Source organism: Amia ocellicauda, chromosome 6 (genome assembly GCF_036373705.1).
Source record: "Amia ocellicauda isolate fAmiCal2 chromosome 6, fAmiCal2.hap1, whole genome shotgun sequence".
Taxonomy (NCBI): Eukaryota; Metazoa; Chordata; class Actinopteri; order Amiiformes; family Amiidae; genus Amia; species Amia ocellicauda.
The window spans coordinates 9,133,555-9,159,718 of NC_089855.1; the positions used below are offsets into that span (position 1 = coordinate 9,133,555).

A 26,164-nucleotide genomic window follows, 5' to 3' on the forward strand; every position below is an offset into this window, starting at 1 on the left:
TTCCCTTTTCACACCATTCTTTGTAAACCCTAGAAATGGTTGTGCGTGAAAATCCCAGTAACTGAGCAGATTGTGAAATACTCAGACCGGCCCGTCTGGCACCAACAACCATGCCACGCTCAAAATTGCTTAAATCACCTTTCTTTCCCATTCAACATTCGGTTTGGAGTTCAGGAGATTGTCTTGACCAGGACCACACCCCTAAATGCATTGAAGCAACTGCCATGTGATTGGTTGGTTAGATAATTGCATTAATGAGAAATTGAACAGGTGTTCCTAATAATCCTTTAGGTGAGTGTATATTTATATATACAGTTAGGTCCATAAATATTTGTATGCCACCACAATAGATTTGAAAGGAAACAATCAAGATGTGCTTTAAGTGTAGACTTTCATCTTTAATTTGAGGGTAGTTACATCCAAATTGGGTGAACGGTGTAGGAATTACACCTGTTTTTATATGTGGTCCCCACTATTTTAGGGGCTCAAAAGAAATTGGACAAACTAACATAATCATGAATTAAATTGTGAGTTTCAATACTTGGTTGCAAATCCTTTGCAGTCAATGACTGCCTGAAGTCTGGAACCCATAGACATCAGCAGATGTTGAGTTTCTTCCCTGGTGATGCTCTGCCAGGCCTGCACTGCAGCTGACTTTAGTTCCTGCTTGTTCTTGGGGCGTTTTGCCTTCAGTTTTGCCTTAGAAATCAAAACAAACCAATCAGAGAGAGAGCAAAAATCAACTATTTGGTATATTCTTAAAAAGAAAGAACGCACAGGTGAGCTCAGGAACACCAAAAGGCCACGGAAAACAACTGTGGTGGATGACAGAAGAATTCTTTCCCTGGTGAAGAAAAACCCAAATGGTAGCTACAAATGGGTGTAGCTATCCTCAAATTAAAGATGAAAATCTACACTTAAAGCATATCTTGATTGTTTCCTTTCAAATTCATTGTGATGGCTACAGAGCCAAAATGATGACAATTGTGTCACTGTCCAAATATTTATGGACCTAACTGTATATGCATATATTGACCCCCATAGATAAACACACATGCACAATTTGTACAGTATAACAATTAAATATCAGTGTTAGAGGCACTTCTTTTTCTTGAAATAAAGACTGACTGATGCATTATAATTTTCTCACACTTTGCCAAGTCAATGTGCTTCATGTCTGTATAAAGGGGGCCAAGATCCCTCAACCAACACAAAAAAGTGACAATTCCAGCAGTTTTTTCTATGCAGTAAATGGATCACATGTTCTGCTGATGGTTTTGTTTGAGAGATTCCAGCGCCTGTGCCACAGCACGGCCTGTATTGTGTCCCACACACCAGTAACACTGCGGACGAAGCGGAGAGCTCTCAAATCAGCCCTTTACACTCAGCATGGCGTTCTGTCCAAATTGGCCCGAAACAGCAGCCGGACTCTGCTGCCCTGCGTAGCCCTTTCACACACAATAACTAAAAGAAACTTCACACAGCTGGGGGGTGAGGCCTGTGGTGCCAAACCTGGGGGGCCAGCGCCCTCCCCCTCAGAAGGAGTGAGCAGAGACCGCCGCCCAGCTCGGCCCCCCGAGCCTGAGGTGGGGGTGCTGCTCCCCTGCCATCTCCATGGCAGCCAGGCTGGGGCCCTGCAGGGAAGCGGAGGAGCAGGAGGAAGAGGAGGAGGAAGAGGAGGAAGAGGAGGAGGAGGTCGTCCCGGCCCCACGGAGCATCTGTCCCTGAGCACAGACCACAGCGCCCCCGGAGGCCCCAGAGGAGCCGACACTGCAGCTGCTCACAGCCCACAGGCAGGGGTACTGACTGGGGGGGGGACAGAGAGAGTTAGAGCCATAGATACACTTACTCCTATAAAACATAAATGTTGTCCCCTGTTATACTGGCCCAGCCCACTCGTCCCCATATCCCCCGTTATACTGGCCCTGTCAACTTGTCCCAGTGTCTAGTCAGTGTCCCCCATTATACTGGCCCCGACCACTTGTCCCAGTGTCCCAGTGCCCTGCCTCTGCTGCCCCCCATTTTCAGTTATTTTCAATGTATTTGACTCTTTTGTTGGTAGCAGTTTGCTTTAATCACGTTTGTTTTGTTTAAACACATTTTTATTTGAAGTTCACGTATATTGTTTACGTTAATCACTTTTTAAGTGATTTTAAGAATTGATTTTAAATTTTAATCACAAGTATTAAAATTTGTTTTGATTGTTTTTATTATTTGAAATGTAAAATACTCATACCAATAAAACAGTATCTGCTGCCCCCCATGCATTGCTCTGTGCTGAGTAACGCTCTACTGTTTATCAGTATTTTCCTCCCCCACACACACTGACCTGCCACTGGCCGGCGATGGAGCCGAGGGGGAGATGGGCAGCAGGCTGGGGGGGGGCGGGGGGGTCAATGATGCCCAGCTCTCCTGTCCTGGAAACATCGGCACAGTACTGGAGCTGCCCTCTGCCAGAGACACTATGCAGAACACACAACACACAGGTAAAAGGGAATCTGTGTTAATCCCTCAGGCACAGGAAATGGACTTTATACACAGGACTTCATTAAAGAGTCCCTTCAAAGGTATAGTCTTACATACACACATACTCCAATCAGCCATAACATTATGACCACCTGCATAATATTGTGTAGGTCCACCTTTTGCCGCCAAAACAGCCCTGACCCGTCGAGGCATGGACTCCACTAGACCTCTGAAGGTGTGCTGTGGTATCTGGCACCAAGACGTTAGCAGCAGATCCTTTAAGTCCTGTAAGTTGCGAGGTGGGGCCTCCATGGATCAGACCTGTTTGTCCAGCACATCCCACAGATGCTCGATTGGATTGAGATCTGGGGAATTTGGAGGCCAAGTCAACACCTTGAACTCGCGATTCATCAGACCAGGCCACCTTCTTCCATTGCTCCGTGGTCCAGTTCTGATGCTCACGTGCCCATTGTAGGCGCTTTCGGCAGTGGACAGGGGTCAGCATGGGCACCCTGACTGGTCTGCGGCTACGCAGCCCCATACGCAACAAACTGCGATGCACTGTGTGTTCGGACACCTTTCTATCAGAACCAGCATTCACTTTTTCAGCAATTTGAGCTACAGTAGCTCGTCTGTTGGATCGGACCACACGGGCCAGCCTTCGCTCCCCACGTGCATCAATGAGCCTTGGCCGCCCATGACCCTGTCGCCGGTTCACCGCTTTTCCTTCCTTGGACCACTTTTGATAGGTACTGACCACTGCAGACCGGGAACACCCCACAAGAGCTGCAGTTTTGGAGATGCTCTGACCCAGTCGTCTAGCCATCACAATTGGGCCCTTGTCAAAGTCGCTCAGATCCTTACGCTGCCCATTTGTCCTGCTTCTAACACATCAACTTTGAGGACAAAATGTTCACTTGCTGCCTAATATATCCCACCCACTGACAGGTGCCATGATAACGACATTATCAGTGTTATTCACTTCACCTGTCAGTGGTCATAATGTTATGGCTGATCAGTGTATATATACACTCACCTAAAGGATTATTAGGAACACCATACTAATACTGTGTTTGACCCCCTTTCGCCTTCAGAACTGCCTTAATTCTACGTGGCATTGATTCAACAAGGTGCTGAAAGCATTCTTTAGAAATGTTGGCCCATATTGATAGGATAGCATCTTGCAGTTGATGGAGATTTGTGGGATGCACATCCAGGGCACGAAGCTCCCGTTCCACCACATCCCAAAGATGCTCTATTGGGTTGAGATCTGGTGACTGTGGGGGCCAGTTTAGTACAGTGAACTCATTGTCATGTTCAAGAAACCAATTTGAAATGATTCGACCTTTGTGACATGGTGCATTATCCTGCTGGAAGTAGCCATCAGAGGATGGGTACATGGTGGTCATAAAGGGATGGACATGGTCAGAAACAATGCTCAGGTAGGCCGTGGCATTTAAACGATGCCCAATTGGCACTAAGGGGCCTAAAGTGTGCCAAGAAAACATCCCCCACACCATTACACCACCACCACCAGCCTGCACAGTGGTAACAAGGCATGATGGATCCATGTTCTCATTCTGTTTACGCCAAATTCTGACTCTACCATCTGAATGTCTCAACAGAAATCGAGACTCATCAGACCAGGCAACATTTTTCCAGTCTTCAACTGTCCAATTTTGGTGAGCTTGTGCAAATTGTAGCCTCTTTTTCCTATTTGTAGTGGAGATGAGTGGTACCCGGTGGGGTCTTCTGCTGTTGTAGCCCATCCGCCTCAAGGTTGTACGTGTTGTGGCTTCACAAATGCTTTGCTGCATACCTCGGTTGTAACGAGTGGTTATTTCAGTCAAAGTTGCTCTTCTATCAGCTTGAATCAGTCGGCCCATTCTCCTCTGACCTCTAGCATCAACAAGGCATTTTCGCCCACAGGACTGCCGCATACTGGATGTTTTTCCCTTTTCACACCATTCTTTGTAAACCCTAGAAATGGTTGTGCGTGAAAATCCCAGTAACTGAGCAGATTGTGAAATACTCAGACCGGCCCGTCTGGCACCAACAACCATGCCACGCTCAAAATTGCTTAAATCACCTTTCTTTCAGATTCAGACATTCGGTTTGGAGTTCAGGAGATTGTCTTGACCAGGACCACACCCCTAAATGCATTGAAGCAACTGCCATGTGATTGGTTGGTTAGATAATTGAATTAATGAGAAATTGAACAGGTGTTCCTAATAATCCTTTAGGTGAGTGTATACAGTAATATATAGCCTATGGTATACATGAACACAGAGGTATATATAGTCCATATGAAGCTCTGATTAAATACAGTATTGTCCAGCTGGGTTTACCTGAGCCGTGGCTGCGGTGGAGATAGGCGGGAGGGTAGGGGGCACTGCGGTGACTGCGCAGGGGGGGGTAGCGCTCGTAGCCATGAGGATGGGGCGGGGCCAGGGGCAGACCCCCGCCGTACTGATAGTTACTGCTGCCTGCGGAGCTCAGAGGGTCCGCACTGGAGATCAGCCAGCCGCCTACTGACTCACACAAAAACACACACATTGTGAGGATCATATACTGACACACACACACACACACACACACAGTGAGGATCATATACTGACACACACAGATGCAAACAGACACCATCTATTGCACTGCAGACACACAGGACTCACAGTGCGAGAGGCCCATGTGCTGCTGGCTTTCAGAGCTGCCATCCAGGAGGTTCTTGGGGTGATTCCTGAGGAGCAGAAGGGAGGAAGCAAAGCAGTGAGAGTCACACAGGACAGCTGGGGGACTTGCTCTAACTCCCAGTGTCCTCCCCAAGGCTTGCATAACTCAGCTGCCTCGCTCTAAAGAATCAGAGAGGGAATCAAAATGAAACCTCCTACAAGACAGGGCCTTGATTAAGACTTGAATATCTTGATTTACTACATCTTTTTAATGGCACTGATTGGCAGCTGCTGAAGGAAGGCCCCTGTGGCCGAGACACCGGCTCTCATCAGCGGGCGGCTCCGGCAGGCAGAAGACAGGCAGCTGGTAAAGTGCCCGGGTCCTGCGCTGATACAGTAATGATAATAATTGGCGGCAGTATTAGCACGTCTCTGTCAAACCCTGCGTTGCGCGAGGCCAGCGCACTTCCAATCCCGTCTAGTGTGTCGTTTAGCGCCGCGGCCGTCAGAGAGCCCCGGGAAAATCTGGCACACTTCACACCCCATCACCAACGAGCTTGTTAACGACTCAACTTCAATCAGCTAATAACCGGAGGGCAATCGCGGCTGGTGATCATCCATTCACACCATCGCCCCGCCTGACCCCTGCGTCGTGTCACCGACAGCGCTGTCTTCTTCCGCAGGCATCCGGGGATCCCGAGAACCACATCGCACATAGGCAAACACGCGCGCGACAACACCAAGCACAAAACACAACCAACTCAAACACATCAGTATTGCAAATCAGGCAGGGATGGATGCAGATACTACTAATGTGGGTGTTTATATCAGGGAGGAAAAGGAGTGTTTGGGGGATAACTGGACAAGTGTGATTTGGACACTTGTTTTAACCCCGAGTGTGCAAAGCCAGATTCTGTTTCTTGTAGAGCAATGTTTCTGTGCTAGTTTCTTCCATTTCTAAATGCCTGTACCATTGGAGCAGTGGTGAAGTGTCTGCAAACAGGCCCCTCAGGGATAAAGTGGCTGAGCATCACGGCATGTGACTCAATGCATATCTACACACCTGAGATTAAACCTTTTGACCCAAAGCAACAACACTGTGTGTCTCAGGTGGGCAGCACTCCACCAACCGGGAAGCACTTACCTCTCCTTGGCATCCAGGAACGCTTTGGCAAAGGGGTTGTACTTGATCTTCAGAGCTGTGATCTTTAACAGGAGATAGGGACCGAGACAGATCATTAAGACCTGCATTTGACATCCCACATCCTACATCTTTTCATCTCTAGCAACAGCTGTACACTGTGCACTATACAAAATGACCCACACAAATCCAGGTTTACACACTGAATGGTTCATGGGATAGAGCTGATGGCACTGTCTGAGTGACAGGTATAATGGCCACCCCATACGACACATGATTTCAGTGAATCGTGGCAAACAAAAAGACACATGAATGAAGGAATAGGAAAGGGGGTGGCCATGTGTGTGCAGCAGTGTGCACTGGACCAAGACTGAGCAACACGTCTGTACAGGGCATGAGAGCAGCACCCCCCGGCTCCGAGGGACATGAAAAGAGAGGGATGAATGGGCCGTGAGGCCTGGAGGACTGACCTCCTCGTTCTGGTAGGCTGTGACGGCGATGAACTGTGTGTCTGCGAAGGAGAGGTTGGTGACCATCCTGTGGCTGCCGCCCACGCGCACGATGTGGATCTGGGGCTCGTACTTGTGCAGAGAATTCAGCATGATCTGGAACGACACACAGCGCAACACACCTGTGAGTTAGCAGGCCTGGCTTCTACCTTTCCCCCCACACCAGCTGCACCAAGACAATACGCGTCTCTGAGCTCACCGTGGCCCTGACTCACGTCTCTGACAGGTCACAGTAAGAACATAAGAAAGAGTCCAATGGAGAGGAGGACATTGGCCCCATCATGCTTGTTTGGTGTCCATTAATAACTAAGTGATCAAGGATCCTATCCAGTCTGTTTTTGAATGTTCCCAAATTGTCTCTTCAGCCACATCGCTGGGGAGTTTGTTCAGATTGTGAGACTCTCTGTGTGAAGAAGTGTCTCCTGTTTTCTGTCTTGAATGCTTCAAAGCCCAGTTTCCATTTGCACAACAGGTACAACAGGTTCTTTGGGTCTCCTTCAATCGCCAGCCCCCCAAGCACAGGTAGAATTTGCTATCCGGCTCCAGCTGAGCTACAAACGAGTCTGATAGGGCAGTTAAGAGCTCAAGGGGACGCATCCCGAGCCCCCCAGGACCAGCTTGCTGCAGCCCTGCAGCAAACACTGCCTCTCTACAAGCGCAAACCTCTCTCTCCAATTGAACAATTATTATATTATAGAAAACATCTGAAAAAACAAACAATTTTCCATTCAGATTGAGAGCTTTACTTCACCTCTGACACCAACATCGCTGGAAAGGGTCAGATATGCAGCCGGGTGTGAATGTGTGCTCGGGGCTTTTTTTTTTTCTGGTGTTGTTGTTTTTGTTATTTTATTTTTTGTTCTTTGTTGTGTTTTTCATATATATTTATTTATTTTCCAAACATCTAAGGACTGAGAGCTAAATTGACTTCACATTAAAAAAAAAAAAGTAATTATCATAATGCACGACTAACCACTGCAATTATTTCATTTAGGACCGGTTCTCGTTCATGGTCCCATAGTGTTGCCAACACGGCATTTATTGCCAAAGAAAGGGAACGGAGGTGGGGAGCGTACGGGGGGGGGGGATGGATGAGCACATATAAATACCAACAACAATTTTGCTCTGAAGTCACACTTGAATGGAGCGCACGAGCCCCGCAGCACAGCCCCTGAAAGCCTGGATGACTACCCAAAGTACAGCTCTCTCTTTTTAACATCAGGAAGTCCATTAAATCCCAAAAGTGGCAATTAAGGGCTGTTTATTCCTGTTTACATGCAGTCCCCTGAGAACAAAGGGTCTCCATGGGTGAAGTGGCCTGAGAGGGTCTCACTAATTGTATAAATGCACACTTGATATTTCCCCACTGCCGAGCGCACGATTAGAGGCGAGCCAAGGCTCCTGAAAGCCCTGCTGGTTCTCCAAGTCCCTAATGGCAAGAGGAGGCTGGGTGCGCTGAGAGAGACAGACACAGGACTTCATTCCAAGCCCCCCCCACCCCCCCGCCCCAAACCCAGGGTCCCGGGAGCTGCGGTGCGACCCTCTCGTCCTCCCCCGTGTGTGTGAGCTCCGTCCTGTCTGGTATTGATGACTGGCGTCGATTGCGGTCTCTGGCTTGTCAGATCACTGTTGATCTCGCCAATATTCAACCTCCTGGACCTCCCTCAGGGCAGAACCAGATCCACAACTTCAGCGACTCCGGATTAACTTTTTATACATCACCAGGAACAGGAAGAGCCGGACAGAAATAACAAAAAGATGATGTGCCTTCATGATTATTTTGATTCATCGCAGGTAATGTTTTCATATAGGAACTCACAGTTTTAAAGCATAAACATTAACTACCTGAACTCCTAGCAGTCACCATCTCTTTGTTATGCCTGAAACCCATGTTTTTCTTTTGACATGAATGTGCTTGACATCTCCGCTCTCTCCCCATGGAGAAGGACAACTTTGCCTAAAGCACACAGAAGGACACATCCCCCAGGGTGCAGGGGGAGAGAGGGAGACGCAGAGAGAGAGACAGACAGAGACACAGAGCAACAACATCAAATAAAACTAGACAACCAGCAGAGTGAGAGAGACAAAGAGGCAGAGACAGGAGGAGAGAGAGAGAGAGAGAGAGAGAGAGAGAGAGAGATAGGAAATGAGAGAGGAAGACAGAGAGAAAGAGAGATGGTGAGAAACAGTCATACAGACAGACTGAAAAAGAGGGACGCAGAGAGAGTGGGAGAGAGGAATAGGTACCTGTCCCCCAGTGTTGAGTTTGTTGGTGAGCTTGACTTTGCTGAAGGAGACAGGCGCTTTCATCCAGTGCGCTCCGAAGTTGGGCGAGTCGGGGTGGATGTAGACGCAGCTGTGGCTGTGCGTCTCCGGCTTGCCAGCAGGAACCCACTCCCCGTTCACGTACTTCCAGCGATGGGCATCGGCCGGGGCGAAGTCCAGCAGGAAGGAGTACATGGCGTTGGGGTCCAGGCCCGACACACTGACCTTCAGCACCGGAAACATCCTCCTGGGACAGAAGGACATGGAAAGAGCATCTTTCACTCTCTGTCCACAGACTGCTATATACACTGTCCACACTCACTCTACACACAGACTGCTCCTCACTGCTACATACAGTGCACACGCACTCGCACACGCACACGCACACACACACAGGACAGGCACACCGCGCTGAGAGCTCCACTAGAGGAATTGGATATGAACAGCCAACCAGTCCCTCACAAACACAACTCTGAGACACTTTAACCAAGTGTGTCTCTCCTGGTGACTTTATTATTATTAATAATAGTAGTAGTACCTGTAGTAGCAGTAACACAATGTTGTTGGTGCTGGAAATCTGGCTGTGAGTTTGGGGGTATGGCCATGTCTGAAATCAAACCTTTCATCCACCAGTTGCCTTCCTAAGAGGTTTCCTGAGTCTATAAATGCTTGAACGAGGGTTTAACATATAGCCAGTGTTTGAATGTGCCCTGTGATTCTTGCTGGATAGTTTAATTGTTTGGTGTTTTGTTATATCCCCTGGGGCAAAGTAGCCACTGACATGATAAAAAAATATATATATACTGAAAAACAGAGCCTTAATTAAATAATATACAAAAATCCAGAAAGTAGGAATATAGGTTTTCGTTCTGACAGAAGTACTTAAAACCAGAATTAACTGCTACTATAAATGAGCGATGTAGACAGATATTATATCTAATCATTGTCACGATTCAGTCTCGTAACAGCAGATGGCTATAATACGTGGCTGGCAGTATGGGACATTAAAATCACATTTTACGATTATACAATTCATAACCACTATCAGTCATTTGCTTTAGTGGTTTTATATCCACGGAGAATATCCGAACAAAGCAGGAGTCGGGTTTGTAAGTATAACCGCTCATTAACCGCTTCGACTCCTCGTTTGAATTGATTAATTGTTCTCCTCTTCTGCCCTAATTGAATATTTACAATTAACCTTTTTTTTTTTCAATCATTTGAAAATATTTTAACAAATATGACAAACTCAGAAGTGGCCTATATGTTTCCCCACCTACCTTTTCTTATAAACGAATAATCTCAAATGAAAATAAAATGGAAAAAGTTAATATTAATCATAGGCTCACTAAACCTTAATCTCCAACCTTTCAATCTTTCTGCACCGATCACCGACACCCGCGATACCTCTCGGTAAGACTGACAATACAGGAACAAGCAATCACTTATGCAAGGTTCAATTAATAAAAAATAAAAATCAACGAAAACGTTTTTCCTCTAATATATATATATATGGGTAAAAACATATATACCTTGTTAATTGATACCTCGACTGACGCCTCGGATGTCAATTAGCAAGGATAAGCATATTTACATACAACTATGTCGCACAGTTGTTTATATTCATTATTAACGTTTACAATTATTTAACGACTTAATTTTCTATATAGTCCTTCTTCACTGTGATTTGCATTCTCAACACAGATTTCCATGTCTGTTCACTGCTTCTCGTCACAATATCAGCTAAACGTAAATTTCTGACACAAAAGAACTAGAAGTTTCGTTCTGAATTAATCTAATAATGTCATTAAAATAATGATCTCTCGTTCGTTTAACTTAGACTCGTCTAAGGTACTAAACTCAAAACCTGTCCTACACCGCCAGCACCATATAGTCAGAGTTGAGTCCATCAATGCGCCCTGCAGACAAACTTTAATACGGCAGATTTAGTCTGAGTTTAGAAATACTGGTGTTATTTTTAATTTGGGATAACAATTTCTCTGAAACATGAAAAACAGCAAAATGCAATGAGATGCATTTCTAAATATTATTAATTACTATTGCAAAATTTACAAATGATGTAGCTTTTTAAAATGTTTCTTCAAAGCCGTTAAATGTATGCAAACCTTGCTTCGTCTAAAGAAGCGAAAATAGCTATTCAAACGCGTCCCTGTGATAGTAATTGGTTAATTGGTCAGTTACGGGTTAGAGACGCTTCACACGAAAGTTGTTCGGGAAGGTACAGTGATTTCATGTCGTTCAAGACATATGAAATCAAACAGAATAAACTTTGTAAACTTTCTTATTAATCCAATTCCGTATATTTATTCATAGGTGTTAAAACACATTCAGTACAATTTCCAGATTAATATGAAAAAGACAAAACTGTGTAGATATACACACATATAGGTGTCACTCATTTTACGCTAATCATATAATTGAACATTTACAATATAAAATACAAAATTTAATGCATGTACTCTTCCCTCCGAATCATAAATGTATATATATTGATTAGTACTAATAATAATAATAATAATAATAATAATAATAATAATAATAATAATAATAATAATAATAATAATACGAATAGTTTGCTAAAAACTCAACTCTTAAAATGAATGTATCCCATGGTAAAATGCTGGAAGAAGAAGAAGAAGAAATAGATCCAGACAGAATCTAGTAAAATCAATGTCATTTTTGATATATAGTGTATTCAAATTTGATTAAATTAGGCAACGACAATACAAATAACATTAGTATCAAAGATCAGTGTCACGCAGGCTTCGCACATTTTATTTTATTTATGATTATATTTATTTTTGTATCTAATTCATTTTTCATCTAAATATCCCCAAGCAGTGATCGGTTAAAAATCAACAAAATGTGTGGTGCTTAATAACACTAAGAATTCTTCAAAACTAATACAGATTTGACATGAGTAACAGACTGGCGCGTCGTGCTGTTTTAACCCGCATGCTACGGGTGCAGAAGACGGGTGAACTCTCTCTCTCCCTCGGGGAGCCGTTAGTCCTGACCCCCCAGGCCGCGGCTGTCTCACCCACCTGCCACTCTTGGTGACGATCATCTCGTTGGTGACCTCCTTGAATTTCTTCCACAGCTCTGCCTCCTCCAGCGTCACCTTGAGCTGCTTCTCCGTGGGGTCGCCCTTCTCCCGGCCGGCCTGCAGCTCGCTGTCCACCACGCTGAGCAGCCGGGAGATGCAGCACTGGCTACTGGGGGCACTGCGGCCAACAGCGTCGCTACTGCCCTCGACCTTCATTGGCTTCCCGGAGAGACAGACAGACAGCCAGAGAGAGAGAGAGATAACGAGTAGATCAGTAAATAAATACAAAGCTTTGTGATCTGCAAACGTGGACCCGGCTGCAGAAGGTGCCTCTTCCCAAGGGGGCTGAATGGTCACACCTCTGCGTGTCTGGTGTGTGCCAGGTACCCTCGCTGCTGTGCCACTCGGCTGCTGTGCCACTCGGCCCTGTCGCGCACAAAGCTGCCGGAGCGAGACACCCAATTACCTGCCTGCTCACGTGGCCTGGAGCTAATTGAGTCATTGGTGGTTTTAATTACCGGAACATACCTTCTGGACAAGTTTCAGAGCCGGCCGCCTCCGGTTCCCTCGGTCCTCAGCCTAATTAAATATCGCGTTCGGTGCTCTTGTGTAATTGCATGACATTTTCCAGAGAAGCGCTTTATGTCAGTTGATGTAGGCCTATACCCCCCACCCGCCTCAGTTTAATGGCACAGGTAGATCAGACCAGATGCATAATTTTACTTTATGAAATATAAACTTATTTAAGCGACGTATGCTCTTTTATAGCATCTCTCTCTCCCTCCCTCTCCCTCCCTCTCTCATGTGGTGTGTTTGTTGCCCCTTTATTTATACGTTGTAATAATAGCCTATCAAAGGCCTCTTGTGTGCAAGTGTGGTGACCAGCTCTTCCCTCTCAATAGATCTTCACAAGTATCCAATAAATGCAGTATAAGTTTGGCAATCCTTTCTTATAATCCGCGCTGCGCCTGTACTGAGATTTTTTTTGTCTTTCTCTTAATTGTTCTCAGGACAATTCGTCTGATTGTAGCTAAACAGCACCTGTGGAAATTCATGGACAGAAATCGTGGTGATTATAACAATATTGTTAAACTGTGCAAATTCCAACTCTACAATAAAAAAAAAGGATTTTAGTTTTTTTTCAAATAAATACATAAATAAAACGACAAATACATAAACGAACACGCAAATACATAGGCCGTAACACTTGCTGGCTTTATAATCGTGTTGTCTATTTCAATGTGAAACCCAATACATTTTAAAAAACCCATTTCATGCATTAAAGACGTCGCGTATAGGATTCCGCAGAAATGTATCTTAATAAATAATGCAAATCAGGGAAACATATTATATTGATAAAACATTTATATTTCGTTATAAAAACATATTGGTAACTCAAGCCAAAACCTTGGATCACTTATTATTAATGGACACAAAACGAGCACGATGGTCGAATGGCTTCTTCTCAACTGGACACTTTCTTATGATCTTAAAAGCATCATTTTAAACAGATACCAGCGGAAAACCAACAAACTACATAACGAGCGCCTGAAGACAGAAAGTCTTATTGATTTGCCCTTGTTCATGTGTAAATAAAACGTATTATTATTATGTTATTATTATTATTATTATTATTATTATTATTAATAATAATAATAATAATAATAATAATAATAATAATAATAATTGTAGTAGTAGTAGTAATAGCAACAATAATATGTTGTATATAACTATTACATTTAACACACTTACACACTTTCTATGTAGGCTGAACAACGTGTCGTTAGATCAATGTTTTATGAATCTACTGCAACACATACACACATTAATACATATAACACATAATACAGCGCATTTCTAAACCGCTCTTATCGCTCGCAGGGAGTATTATTACCAGCATCAGTCTCTCTCTCACAGCCGGATTAGGCGCGCCCTGCCTGGCCGGCTGCACTGTGCTGTACTTCAGTATAGTAGAGTATAGTCGAGTATAGATAATGTAGTATGTTGTCTTCTCACAGCCCGAGTCGGCTGCCTGTGTTCAGCACGCTGGACAGAGCCCACACCGCAGGGCTGCACTGCAGTAGAGTATACTATAGTAAAGTATAGTATAGTGTAGTGTAGTGTAGTATAGTCCGCACACAGTGTTCTTCACAGAGCGCATTTCCTCCTGGGTATAACCTGTCCCCGAACTGAAAGGTACTTGTACATGTTTAAAGGTAAAGATCTGGGAGGATGAATTGTAAGCGAAGTCAAGATACATTATTCACATGCACCCATCTATTTCACTGCAGTCTAGTATAGTTAGACGCAAATGACCGCAATTGGCGCTGGAGGCCAAGGGTCCCAATGATGAAGGCACTGTAAAAAAACTAAAATCTAGTGTATGAAAACTCCGCACCTCATACACAAGGTCACTCTTTCTCCTTCTTGAGCAATCTATGTGGTTGAGTTTCAACTAATACAAATACTGCTACTACTGCTACTAATGATGATGATGATAGTAATAATAATAATAATAATATACATTGTGTTAACTCATGAAATTAATTTAGCAGCTTTTATAGAACAAAAAAGACAATGTTTTGTACAATATATTGTCAGGAGGTTGGAAATACTGAGACAGAAAATACTTTTCATTGTCCATCGAAACACTCAAAACCTAATAGGATAGTTATTCGCAAATAGAAATGTCTTCTCTACACCAGAGAACGATGCATATTTAAATATTCTTGAAACGGAAACGAAGTATCAGGGATATTTACATACACAGTAGTACTATCTCCCCCAGATAATGACTAGTACTAGTATTTGAATATACAGTGGCCACTAGATATCCCAGACATTGAGTATTTGAATATATAGCAGCTCCTTGTTTTCCCAGACAGTGATTAGCGGTTATAGTGGTGCTGTTCCACCTGCATCAGGTCACTCAGGGTCACTCAGAGCAGCAGGACTCAGATCTGTCCTGAAGGGACTGGACCAGCGGTTCTCCCTGGGGAACACGTCTGCTGGTTTTCACTCCAGCCCGACCTCTTTAAAAGAACCCTCCCTTGTCTTATGACCACATTGTCAACTGGTTTCAACAGGTGGAGATTGTTTGTATCTTCATGCACATGGCTGAAAATTGGGTTGGAATGAAATGCTGAAGCATCACAGGGGTCCCTCAGGACCAGGGTGGAGAGCCACTGGTCAAAACATCAGCTGCAAGCAGACACTACTTCAAATTGGCTTACAATGAAGGGTCAGTGTGATCAGAGGAAGTCCACTGCAAACCGCATTCACTCTTGAGTTCTCCGTCTTGGACAGTGGGAACAGGCATCTGGAGGGGCAGCAGCAGGTCTCCTTTGACTGGCCATACACCAGCCGAGCTGCGGTCTGACCCAGGCTCTTCCACAACCCAGAGAAAACCTGCCCAACAAAATGGGGACACACGATCAGAGTTTCCACCTCCTGCGCTTTATCCAAAACACCTGAAGCAGAAAGGCGCACACAGCGATCTCTGCCCCGCGGGAAACCCGATCCCTCATCAGCTCGGGCCCGGCTGCCGAGGCGCTGCCGCCGCCCGCTAATTCAATTACCGCAAAGCCCAGCTGCCCCCTGCCAGGGTTTTAATCAACAGCGGGCTGGGTGGGAGATTAGAGGATTTAGAGAAAGACTTAAAGCAGATTAAGGTTTCATTAGCCTGGGATGCATGTACCCATCGAAAGTTTGAAATCGAACGCAAGAGTCCAGGTCACAGAGACCAGCGCCCTTTCTGGGAAACGACGGCCCTCCGTGTCACATGGGCCCCTGACATTTTGGCTCTGAAACCATAGCTTACTGAGGTGCGGACAGCAGCTCCCATCTGTTTTGTTCTCATGCGTTGACACTGGAGGGATCTGTAAACAAACACACAGGTCCCTGTGAGGTACAGCACTGCTGAGGGTCTCTGGCCTCCTCCAGGATCACATCCGCACCCTTGGACCCTGTTGTTTATCATCTCCATGCTTCCCCTGGACCAGATCACCCACCGCTATGGTCTCAACTTTCACTGCTATGCGGATGACCCCCAGATTTACATTCACAATGAACCTACCCCTCAGCTTCAGTATAGTATAGTAGTTCTATTTTTTTTTCCATTGTTTTATTTTGATTGTCTTTTATTTCCATTCGTACAGCATCCTTGGGTTTCTTTCAATAAAAGGCGCTTTCAACAAAAGGAAGACAGGCAGGCACAAATTCAACTCTATAAGACTTAAATATCCTGCTTGCAGTCAGTCTTTCGGTGTCTTCCCTGCTGTGTGCAGAACAGAGCAACGCCTCCTGACAGCACCTCACTGAGGAACTGTGTTGTACACCGGTGTACAGAGACCCCAGACTGAGGGGCGAGACAGAGTGCGAGTGTCCGTCTGTCAACACCGTTCGCGGCTTCTGTAAGAGGAAAACAACGGGCAGCCGAGCACTAAGGGGAATCTCTAAATAAAATGCACCACGTGGTGTCTCTCTGAGCTTCTGAAACGGCAGAACCATACGGACATTTAAACGGCAACGAAAAACCTGCCAAAACAATTGCAATTACAATGTATTAAGTTGACCAACAAGGACAAGCAGACAGTAGGTTCAGGTATATACATATGCAGTTTATTGGACATATTAAAAACATAACATTGACATCATCATGACAATATCCCGTAGCTAAACAAGTGCAGAAACAAGGACACTTTTGGATGATTTTTGCTCATTTCAAAGTATGTTCAAAGTTAAGGCAGACACGAGGCTCACAGACACACAGAGGCGTGGGGGAGCCAGGCTGAAGGCAAACTGCAGGCAGATACACAGTTCACTGGAATGCGTTTTCTTTTTCTCTACACAATCTAGGATAAATCAGTCGTTTATAGCTGGTGTATTAAGTGTCCTATTGCTAAGAGCTGCGGCAATGTTTCCCAGTCTGACTATCAGCGCTGTCGTCTCACAAGTGGACTGCAGACACAACCAGCTTAAAAGACAGACATCTTCAGCAATATCTAAATGTATATTAAAGGTCGAACAAAAAAAGAAAAGACATATCAAAGGTTAAGACAGTGACAATCAGAATTACACTATCACTTAATGGAAGTATGTATGTATGTTTACACACACACCTATACAGCGCTGGAAAAAATGAAGAGACCACTTAACATTGATCTCTGAACTTGGAGTGGTCTCAATTTTTTCCAGAGCTGTATATATAAAAAGTAAACTTCCTATACTTTAGGTTTTAAAAATTAAGTTAGCAACAAAATAACAACTTAAAACAGTTTCTCAAGAAAAGAAAACAAACATCGTGACTCATCTACCAAAATGTAGGAGCACTTTGAATGCTGTGCAAAGTTGCTCTGGTCAGAGAGAGAGGAGCCGAACGATCCAAGGCGATCAGAAGAGGGAACTTTGAAAAGGCAAACTGAGGGAGGAACACTAGTCACAGGAACCACAAACCAAAACCTTTCCCGAACTTCGTCAACACCCAGCGAGCTCACCCACGTCCCCGCCCAATCCACCCCCGAGAGCAGCCTTCCTCACCCTCGCATAAGACCATAACACAAATACACCTGCCAGCTAAGACCCCCCGACTACGCGCTGCGGAGTCCACCGCCCCCAGCAGCATTAAGGCATAAATTAAGGACAAGAGTGTCACAGTTCACCCCACAGTGAGTGAGACCGTGACGCCCCCGGCTCCCGTGAAACGCCGGGAGCATACAGTAGGAAGGCACAGTCACTAGAACTCTGTGGTCTACATTCAGGACAGCAGGAAGGAGAGTTCAGGACCGAGTGAGAGAGAGAGAGAGAGACACGAAGCCGCACCGTGACAAAACCCCCCCAAACTCGACCCCTGCTCGCCGAGAGGACTGGCAGCAGAGGCGCCGCCGGGCCGCCCACCTCCCAGAGACACAGCAGCCTGTTTGTGCTTTTATGTTTTTGGAAGGCATTCAAGACCGCAGAGTGGTGGGAATGGATTGAAATTGTTGTGCCGAAAAAGGTCAAGGATGCTCCAAATTAAGTGGCACCTGTAGTATTATTGGAACTGATTTTTTTGTTGTTTTTTTCTCCCCCCCCGCTGGTTCTACCTGCCAGGTATCTGAGTAGGTGCTTTACCATCCTAAAAGCAGGGAGAGGGTTTGGAGTGACTGGAGCGGGTGGGCCGGCTCGGCCTCGGGCCCTGGCGCTGGGCACCGGGCCGCAGACCGCGAGGGGCTTCACTTCAGGCACATGGAGAACATCTTTATTATCGCGTCTCTGCAAAACAGCAAACGCACAACACGGTCAGACTCCCCGCGATCTTCAAAGTCACAACAATGTGCATCTTAGAAACAGACAGGTGAAGAGGACTGACCTGGCAAACGGTATGTAGGATATACTGTACCTGAAAACAAGAAGAACAAGCGTTAATACACACAGCTGGGCATTTTTACAAAGACAGCTTCAGACAGACAGTTGCGGTCTTCCTCCCAGGAGCTGCCGGTCTGCAATGCCTTTGTCATGACCTCTGCTGGGTGCCACGTGTGCCAAGAGGGCAGAGATTGAGCTAATGCACGTGGAGCTCTTTCACAGACAGGTCGAGGGGTGACTTGCCAGGCAGGCCCTGGACAGCGTTGCAGATGATCGTACTCTTAAACGTGGGAAAGCAGACAAAGAAAACAAACCCTTCCCTGTCAGAGACGACTCATAACGCAAACACAACTGTCCCTCGCTCACAGGTCCTTTAGAGCGAGCGGCTGAGCCAGACAGCAGGTAAATTGGTTCCCCCGGTCCTGAGCAGTGGGGGGAGCAGCCCATCGAGGTAAGTGCTTTAAACACTGCTATTCTGTCAATTTCTCCTGCCATTGTGGCGATGCTGCAGAAGGGTGCTTGACAAAACAAAGACCGGAGCATTCACCAAGCTTGACGTGAGCAATTTTGCCCTTATCCAAATTAGCCAAGCTAAAAGCTAGATAAATAATTGTGTTGATTTCTTTGTTCTGCTTGGTTGTTTTGTTGTTGTTGTTTTAGCGTGTTGTGTGCCAGGAAGCCTTCGAGAGGAAACAAGCCTCCTGCAATTCTCCAGGCCGCTGCGCCGTTGTGGTCCGTCTCTGCCCTGCGCGGCTGTCGGCCCGAGGCGATCGACCGGAGCAGCTTGTGAACACAGGGAGTTTGGAAAGCCTCAAGTTTCAACCCAAACCCCAGACTGTTAAACAGGAGGGAGGCAAACTCTATAGACCTGCCATCTTCAGGATCGATTGCTAATCACTCTCATCGATTCTGAAGTAGTGCAGTTTAATTTATGACATATTTTCTCACTGGTCATTACTGGTAATCTTTTCACTGTACTGCCGATTGTACAACAGAAAATACAAGAAACCTGGTCACTTTGCTCTGTGTTTCTGGACAGGCTGGAGATTTATAAATGACAAATAATTAAAAACAAAAAAAGCGGGTAAGTTATTCCCCCCACAGGCACCAATATACAGACACTGATCGTACACGATGCCGACGCTATGATATTAACAGAAGATGTTTGATTCGTACTGGTAATGAAGACCAAGAACATTCTGAGATCCACACATTTTGTCATCATAGAAGAAGCTAATAATAATAAATAATAATAATAATTAGTCATTTAGCAGATGCTTTTATCCAAAGCTACTTACAGAGGTCAATTATGCATTAACGATCTCTAATGCAAAGTCACAAACAATATGGCCTCAATTATACACCTCTGCTTGAGGACGAGCCAACCGCCACATTTACAAACTAAACATTTTTTTAAATGAATACGCTGATTCCTTACTTTTAAAATCTTAAGTACTTGTCCGATAATTATAATAATTATAATAATTAGTAAAATATAAAAAGCAGAGTGCTTCTGCCAGCAATCCTCATCCACTCTGACATCTGACTTTATGTTAAACAAATATTTATAAAAATACACGTGTTGTTTAGGGGTCTGCAACTTTAACCCAAACCCGTGGGCGGGGGGGACACACCTTATCAAGAACTGTTAAAAGCAAGTGACGCACGATGGGGACGTTCTGAGAGCTAAGATAATGAAAGCTAAAAAGACTGCGTCTGTTTTGCCAGCTCCAATAGTGTGGGAACTAAAGCAGATCCACTCCAGTTTAGCTTGACTGATATGCTGCTGGTTGGGAACACCAGAGGGGGCTAAAGAACTCTCTTGCTCTCCCGTCTCTTAATCGATGACGACAGTGAGGAAAGGTGATCTGACCTCTGATAGCAGGGTTACTCTAGAGCACCCAGTTCACTCTGTTAGTCAGATGTAATGCCTCATGTATCCACTGGAAGACTATTAGCACTGGAAACACATTAGCTCACAGAGGAGCAGCAGAAAATGGCAATACTATACACAGACTATTGAACGCATAGCTCGACACACAGCTCAGCCGATCCAGGCACTGCCTGAGTTTACACAGCGTTAAATATTAACCCAGCGCTCGATGGACACACTGATTGCAGGTCCCTCTCAGCAATGCCTGTGGTGTGACCCTGTCCCCAGACACACCCCCTCGCCAGGCAGGCAGGGGATCAGGGAACACGGACACATGAGCCCCAAGAGAGAGACGCCACAGGACTGCGGGCAACACAACGCTGTTATTGAAACTCAGTTCTTTCAATCCGGTTTCATAACAACATGCCATGCAAATATGACACTGTGTAACACAAGGGTGAGTCAGACATGACAAGACTGTAGACAAACAGGCGAGGCAAGATTATATATATGTGCGGGTTCTAAAAATTAAATAAGGAATATCAGAAACAGTATAATATAATATGTACAGTAGAGTCAGTGTTATACAGAACTAGTCCAGGAAGCAGAGTGAAGAATATCACTTACCAGGCAAAAGCCAAGAACTGCATAACACAGAAGAGCAGCGCCAGGCCCTTGTTCTTCCACTGAAACAGACAAGCGCAGTGTGAGAATCAGCGCCTAGCCTGTAACACACCCGCTGGCAAAGACATTGGCACACTTGACTGACACAGACTGACCAAACCTTGTCATTTTCTACTGAATATTAATGTATGTATCAAATTGGAAACCCCACCCTCCACACACACACACACACACACGCACTCATTTAAAGTGCATCGGATCCACCCATCACATTCATAAAACGTTAAACCTTTGCTTGCACCAGCAGGTGCAGTCTGAGGAATGTAAAGCACTGCACACGTGACGTCACTGGGCAATTAGACTGCGCTGATGTCAGCTCTGTTTAGTCACAGGTTCCTCTCAGGCCAGATGTTCCTCCACACGCAAAGACTCTAAACATTAAACTCATTAAACTCTGCTCCTGATTACGGATGTATTTATAGCACTTTTATAATTTTAGGGCAGCAGTGTGTAGTGAGTAGCAGTCAGGGCCCTGGACTCTTCAGTGGGGGGTCATGGGTTCAGTCCCAGGTGGGGGACACTGCTGCTGTACCCTTGAGGAAGGTACTTTACCCAGAATGCTCCAGTACAACCCCAACTGTATAACAAAAATAATGACGTGTGTTTGTAGAAATCATACTCACCCAGAATGCAGCGCAGAGTGTCAGAGCAAAGCACACCTACAGAAACAAGGAAACAGCCAACATCACGATCTGTTTAGACTTCTCTGGAAAAACTGCTTATTTATTGGAATAGCACAAAACAGGATTACACTAGGTTTATAATCATAAAAATAATAAGCATTGCCTATATCATATAAGCACTATAAATAAAGACACAAATAATACAAGAACAAACGAAAAGATGTGTTGGAATTGTTGGTAGTCAGTGGGAGAAGAAAGTGCGCTGAACGAATGAGCAGCACAGGAAAGTTCCCACACTGCAGGAGCGCAAGGGGGCCATAGCGGGGGCCACAACGCTGCAATTGGCGTATTCAGCTCCTTATCAAATGCACACTTCAAACCCACTCTTCTTGGGCCTTTGTTGCAGTTTCCCGTTTTCCTGTGTTTGTTTTCACCCACCGGTAGTTTTGATCAGTGCGAACGCTCTCAGCGCTCCTCGACGCCTTGTTGACCGCGCTGCGTTCCAGCAGTGGCCCTTTCCCTGCACTCTGGGGGGTTTTGGCAGGGATCTCCGAAAGCCATTTCCCCCTGGCACAGATGCCAGCCCATCCAGCCGCAGCGGCTTCGCTCGGGCTTGGCACGGACATCGTAGACACAGTTTTTGAACCCTGACTCGTCCAGGCCCTCTCCAGTGTGCAGGCCCCCTGTCGGCAGGCTGAAGTGCGTCTGCGCTGTCAGGCAGTTGCTCTGTCAGGCAGTCCAGTCCCTCTGTCTGTCAGTTCAGTCCAGTCCAGTCCAGTCCCTCTGTCAGGCAGTCCAGTCCAGTCCAGTCCAGTCCCTCTGTCAGGCAGTCCAGTCCAGTCCAGTCCAGTCCAGTCCAGTCCAGTCCCTCTGTCAGTCAGTCCAGTCCAGTCTCTGTGACTTTTAAAAGATACACATCCGTCTCTTTCTGGAAATTTGCCCTAACACGTTAAGCCAGGTGTATCTTGGCTGGGTTGGTCTGGTGTTGTCTCCTCTACATCCCATCATAAACTGGGAGCTGTTCTGTCTGTGAGCTCAACTGGTAATTACAATACAGACACAAATGTGACCTCTGACCTCTGCATGTAAGAACTCCATTTCTCAACGTCTTAAGAACGAGACCAGAACACGATATACTGAGAAAATCATAAAAAATTTAGAATCAATCAAAAATCATGTTGAATCTAACCAATTAAAACAAGTATAATTGAATACATACATACGTAGTTAGTTGCCTTTAATTAAAGTGAATTATCCTGATTTCTTCACTAAACGCCAGGCGTCTTACCAGCATGACTGCAGTGGCCAGTGCCCGGGTCAGCTCACACATCCGCTTCAGCTGCTTCAGAGGGCCCATCAGAAACATGGTGCTGCAGACACGCACAGACAAACACGTACACAGACACAGACATGGCACCGTCAATGACTGGGCTCTGCATCACACCACCTCACCACATCCATTCAACAAGCAGCAACCGATCAAACACACCCGATGACCACTGACAGAACGGACACACAAACTGGTAATACATAAAATATGGAATATAATTTATATAATTGTTTCACAGATTTATAGTATATAAAATATTCACAATATTTTCAAACACAGTAAGCATTATTAAAAAGTATTTTGAAACAAAGTAAAATTACCTGAGGAGAAAAAAATATGAGTAAATAGTTCAACACCATTAATTAAACTACTCTCTTTTACAGTCGTAGGTGTAATTGGTATCTGATAGACTAACACGTACAGGAGGTCAAGCTGCTTTCAATTCAGGATAATGATTACGCTGAAACTCATGCAAGCCGCACCAGAATACTTTAAAACAGCTGTTACAGGAGGCCAAAACTCTCCTGGAAACGATACGAGAAACTCGCACAGAATCCCAGAACAGCCGAGATTTGCATATTGTTCCGGTCATGCCTGTTACACGTGGCTAAGAGAGGAAGCAACTGCCAGTTAGCTTCAAAACAGCGTCAGTTTTAAAATAGAGGATAAAGCTGCACTTACAGCCCAGACTGAGTGAAGACTCAATAATGTGAAAAGAAAGAGCACAGAGTTTGAGCGAGAGTTCAGCTTTATCAAGGTCGGTGGCTGATAATCAGGGCCCTACAGGGCGATGAATAAAAGGCAGTGAAGCTCCCTCAGTGCCCAGAGGGGTATCCCCTTCTGTCTAAAGAGCTTCAGGCCCTGGAACAGATCGTGCCCCCAGGTGCAGAAAAGGCCCAGGCAGGTGGATTTGTTTAACGCAGACTGGCGCAGACGCTGTACTCAGACAGACAGACAGCACAGAGTATCGAGCTGCACACAACATCCTGCCGCTGGCGAGACGGTGACACCTGACATGACTCCTATGCAAAGGGGTGTCATTTCCATCCCCAGGGACGCCACTCGAAATGTCGACAATAAACAAGGACCCAGCGATGAGCAGCGGAGCCTGGTCGCCTCGTGAACCTGCGCTTGACTAACCTGAAGAGGGAGGCGATGTTCCCGAAGGTGTACAGGACAGCAAACAGAATGATTCCCACCCGGGGGACCCACAGCAAGCACGTCCCCTAGAGCACAGGGAAGGGAGACAGTCAGGGGACCCGTGAGGAGACATGTCTCAGCTTTCAAAGACATTCATGAAACAGTGAGGGCACCGTCCTCCTCTGAGGGGTTTTAAGATGCTTAGTATGAAAAAATCTGCTGTAGTTATAAAATATTCACAAGCTGTCAGTTGAAACAATGTTTTTAGGATATGCATTTAGTTGAATAAATATCAGCTCTTTGTCAGAGACATATTTGTTTGAAAACGGCAAATGTTCCAGTCGCCTGGACTGAGGTACAACAGGGGTGTGTATAATTCTGACTGTCACTCCACTGAGATCTCTAACAACAACAAGTTCAAGGAAGACACAGTGTTAAATTCATGTCATTTTGAGAGGAGAAATTCAGGACAAAAGTGTTGTTTTTTTACATTAATTTGCATTAATTTAGAGTTAAATTAATAAACAGGATATCTGAAGAAGAAAAAGAAACGTGTTCTGAACCCACTCACTATTCACAGTGACGAGGACAACACATTCCACACAAGTCACATGTCATCCAGGAGTAATGAAAGCTCACAAAGGGCACTGCTGTGAAAACATCCAACAACTACAGACTGAGTGGCACATGAATAGAGCTTCACATTCTTTCAAAGTCATTCAAATTCGTATATACCGCCCTTTGAAGCACAACAAAAACACCTTTAAATGTGTCCTGTGTGTATGTGAGAGAGAGAGAGTCTCTGTGTGTATGAGAGTGTGAGTGTGTCTCTGTGACTGTGTGTGAGTGAGTGTGACTGTGTGTGTGTTTGAGTGTGCGTTTGTGTGTCAGCAGCTCTGAATAGTGAGCACACTGTTTCGCTGAGCATTCCACCAAACCGGCCCAACCAGACAGGTCAGATATTCCACTCCTGTGTGACACGCTGCGCTGGTCCAGCAGACACCTCCTCTCTGCTGGAGATCCCATCCCCACCCTGACCGACTGCCAGAGCCTCTAAAACTGGAGCACACAACATACCAACAACAATCTCCAGAGAACACGCCCTGCAGAGCGTATCCTTTACAGGATGATACACTTGCGGCTTTCTTCCATTTCAGCTGAGATCGCTGCTAAAGGGAAATTCTCAAACCTCTTTTCTCTGAAGCAGGTCTTTTTATCTGATAGCAAACCATTTAAATCTAATGATGGAGGAGACAGAACATTATGTCTGAAGACAAATATAGAACTTGCAAATTCATAATCTAATCCTATTAAGTCACTTCTGTACCTCCCAGCTTTAAAATAATAGTGTGTGTGTGTGTGTGTGTGTGTAAGCAAATACCAGTTTATGATTCTGCACTACAAACACTGGAATCTGTTCACTTTGTGAGACTGCAGTTTGATCGTCAGCCCTTTTCGATATAAGGCAGATGCCCTTTAGAGAGAATAATGCAGGTATCTGGGGCTGCAGAGAGGAGCTTGCCCCCCCACAAGTATTAGTACTAACTCCAATGCAACGCACACCTGGCTGGTGTGGTTTTAACCTGTAGACACACATCAGCACAACTATAACAACCACCACGCAAACCACATCAACACGCCGAGCCCAGGCCCCGACATTCACCTTCATCACAACCTCAGTACAAACATCACGACTGCTTTGGTTCCCGACGGGCCAATTCTTTAGGAGGTGTTTTAAAATAGGGATCTTTTTTTTTTTTTTAAGGGGTGTCACTGCAGGAGAGAGAGGGGAAAGTGGAGAGAGGGAAAATAAAGTGCTGGTTTTCCATGGTCAGCATCTCTGGGGACAACAACAAACATCTCCAGGTGCCGTGTTGTGAAGTGAGAGCAAGAGCCAAGTGTGGTGATATGTTGCGACAGCTCTACTCACCAGGATCGAGCACAGCACCCCCAGCCCGAAGCAGATGCAGAAGCCCTTCACTCGGGTGCCCCAGCCCAGGGTGGAGGCTTCATTCGCAGCCTGCGCGTCAGGAGAGAAAGACACGGGCGCTC

The 26,164-nt window shown here is 45.5% G+C and overlaps 2 protein-coding genes across 2 annotated transcripts in view; both read right to left on the reverse strand.

Moving 5' to 3' along the window:
• Positions 1-1,535: 1,535 nt before the first annotated feature.
• Positions 1,536-12,333, reverse strand: tbx19 (T-box transcription factor 19). Its single transcript, XM_066707540.1, has 8 exons — positions 12,116-12,333; positions 9,033-9,297; positions 6,747-6,881; positions 6,280-6,341; positions 5,139-5,203; positions 4,815-4,994; positions 2,330-2,462; positions 1,536-1,806 (listed from the first exon to the last, which is right to left on the reverse strand). Exons 1-8 carry the CDS (start codon positions 12,331-12,333, stop codon positions 1,536-1,538), a joined length of 1,329 nt encoding a protein of 442 aa, XP_066563637.1.
• A 4,382-nt stretch (positions 12,334-16,715) lies between these two features.
• LOC136750883 (vesicle transport protein SFT2B) overlaps positions 16,716-26,164 on the reverse strand; it is an 11,267-nt gene continuing 1,818 nt past the window's right edge. Inside the window, exons 2-8 of the mRNA XM_066706026.1 lie at positions 26,043-26,132; positions 24,113-24,198; positions 22,931-23,012; positions 21,643-21,678; positions 20,963-21,021; positions 18,467-18,496; positions 16,716-18,369 (exon numbers count right to left, since the gene is read on the reverse strand). Coding sequence (XP_066562123.1) covers positions 18,330-18,369; positions 18,467-18,496; positions 20,963-21,021; positions 21,643-21,678; positions 22,931-23,012; positions 24,113-24,198; positions 26,043-26,132 — 423 coding nt within the window. The 3' untranslated portion in view covers positions 16,716-18,329. The remainder of the gene's footprint in view (positions 18,370-18,466; positions 18,497-20,962; positions 21,022-21,642; positions 21,679-22,930; positions 23,013-24,112; positions 24,199-26,042; positions 26,133-26,164) is intronic.

Bases quoted from the DNA above. Each gene is read 5' to 3' on its own strand.
- tbx19 (XM_066707540.1), bottom strand. From the start codon at position 12,333: ATGAAGGTCGAGGGCAGTAGCGACGCTGTTGGCCGCAGTGCCCCCAGT. The intron at 9,298-12,115 runs GTGGGTGAGACA...CTTCTGTCCCAG, and splicing joins ATCGTCACCAAGAGTGGCAG to GAGGATGTTTCCGGTGCTGA. The intron at 4,995-5,138 runs GTGAGTCCTGTG...GTGAGTCAGTAG, and splicing joins GCACATGGGCCTCTCGCACT to GCGGCTGGCTGATCTCCAGT.